This window comes from Dipodomys ordii, unplaced genomic scaffold (genome assembly GCF_000151885.1).
Source record: "Dipodomys ordii isolate 6190 unplaced genomic scaffold, Dord_2.0 Scaffold26, whole genome shotgun sequence".
NCBI classification, from domain to species: Eukaryota; Metazoa; Chordata; class Mammalia; order Rodentia; family Heteromyidae; genus Dipodomys; species Dipodomys ordii.
The window spans coordinates 11,248,852-11,250,782 of NW_012267242.1; the positions used below are offsets into that span (position 1 = coordinate 11,248,852).

A 1,931-nucleotide genomic window follows, 5' to 3' on the forward strand; every position below is an offset into this window, starting at 1 on the left:
CACCAGCGCCCGGCTATGAGACTCTTATCTCTAATAAATCACCAAAAAAGCTAGGAGTAGAGCTGTGGTTCAGAGTGGTAGAGTGCTAGTCCTGAGCACAAAAAGCTCAGAAACAGCACCCAGACCCTGAGTTCAAGCCCCAGGACTGGTACCAAACAAGAGAAGAGGCCAAGTTCTGAGTCCTCCCTCTGCTACCAAATGTGACCTTGAGCCAGGAAAAACTCTGAGCCATGGACTAGACAGATCCTCTGTGTGGTGCCCCACCCCGCCCCCATATCACTGTAATTCTCTGGCCTTTGTCTCTCGGTAGGTGTTGTCTGGACACTCTGTTCAGACTCCTCCAGAGGAGGGCCGGGTCCCTGAAGGGGTCTGGGGGCCCTGGGACCAGTGGGCCTCTTGCTCCCAGCCCTGTGGGTTAGGGGTACAACGCAGAAGCCGGACATGTCAACTTCGCCCAGGCCTGCCTTTACCTCCCCGACCCCCAAGACATCCAGAAGCCCTCCGCCCACGGGGTCAGCGTCCTGGAGCCCAGGCTTCCAGAGAAAGCCACCCCCTTTATAGGCCGCAGCCCCGGGGAAGGGGTGGCCCACTTCGAGGTCCTGCTTCCCAGCCAGGGAGAGAGGAGACCCCAGAGATGCAAGGAAGCCGGAGGTGAGGCTGGGAGGGGAGGGTGATGATCTTTGGTGCCCGGAAGTTGACTGGAGAGATAGGGTCAGAGGTGGCCAGAACTGTGACCCCTTCCCCATGTCTGCCACACCTTCTCAGGTCCCGAGTTCGAGATCCCATCAAGCCAGGAATGTTTGGTTATGGGAAAGTGCCCTTCGCCTTACCTCTGCATCGAAGCCGCAGGCACCCTCAGAGGCCCCCCCGGCTTGCGCCCCCCGAGTCCTCCTCCAGAGGCCCAGGGACCCTTCCATCCCGGACTCCAGGAGAACACCTGTCCTCTACAAGCCCCCACCCCCACACCCAGCTCCCTCCTACATACCCCCCAGCAGAGCCCCCACAGCCTGAAATGATTGTGACCCAGGTGGCGCCCAGGCCCAGCCCTGTCCCCACACAGCCCCAGCCCAAAGCCCAGGCCTTTAGCACGGGCCTGCCCTTGCCTAACTCTTCCTCTGGAGAAAGTAGCTCCCTTCAGCCAAGAGTGCCAAGTTCCCGGGGCAGGGCCAGTCCCCAGGCAGTAAGGACACGCACTGACCCTTTTCGCTCTGTCCCTCGGAGCCAAGGCCAGCAGGGCCAAGGGCCCTGGAGACCAAGTGGTCATCCTCGTGGGTCTGTGGTGGAGCCTGCCCCTCGCCACCCACATGGGTGGTTGCCTCTGCTGAGTTCTGGCCCCGACTCCAGCTCCCTCTGGAGCCTCTTTGCTCCCAGTAGCCCTGTCCCAAGATGCTCTGGGGAGAGCGAGCAGCTGAGAGCCTGCAGCCAAGCGGTGAGTTCTTCCCTGGGCCTCCTCGCCCAAGCCCACACTTCAGCCCTGCTCCCTGCCCCAGCTGCATTTGTATCTGACCAGGACCTGAGGGAGCAGTGTCCTGGCATCAGAGGATCTCAGAGCTCTTCTATGGAGCTAGCTCTCCCCTTACCCTAGTCCTGGCCTATACTCTAACTTTCCTCCCTCGCTCTGACTCCTCTGTTGTCTATCCCTTCTTCAGCTCTGCCCCCCTGACCAGCCAGACCCCCGGGCTCTACAGTGTGCAGCCTTTGACTCCCAGGAATTCATGGGCCAGCTGTACCAATGGGAGCCCTTCACTGAAGGTGAGGTTTCTAGCCCCTCGCTCTTCCCTGCAGGGGTGGCTCGGGATGGGGCACCATGGAGAAGCAAGGGAGACACTTGCTCATTCTCAGTCCTGGAAGTTTCCAGTTCTTTCCCATTACACCCCTTCTCTTTCTCTCTCTTTTTTCCCTTCCTTCCTTCTTTCCTTCCTCCCCCCCCC

The 1,931-nt window shown here is 60.0% G+C and overlaps 1 protein-coding gene across 1 annotated transcript in view; it reads left to right on the forward strand.

Annotated features, from left to right (window-relative positions):
- Nucleotides 1-1,931, forward strand: part of Adamtsl4 (ADAMTS-like 4) — a 26,733-nt gene that overhangs the window by 15,740 nt on the left and 9,062 nt on the right. The window contains exons 4-6 of the mRNA XM_013014999.1: nucleotides 311-651; nucleotides 766-1,429; nucleotides 1,650-1,752. Coding sequence (XP_012870453.1) covers nucleotides 311-651; nucleotides 766-1,429; nucleotides 1,650-1,752 — 1,108 coding nt within the window. The remainder of the gene's footprint in view (nucleotides 1-310; nucleotides 652-765; nucleotides 1,430-1,649; nucleotides 1,753-1,931) is intronic.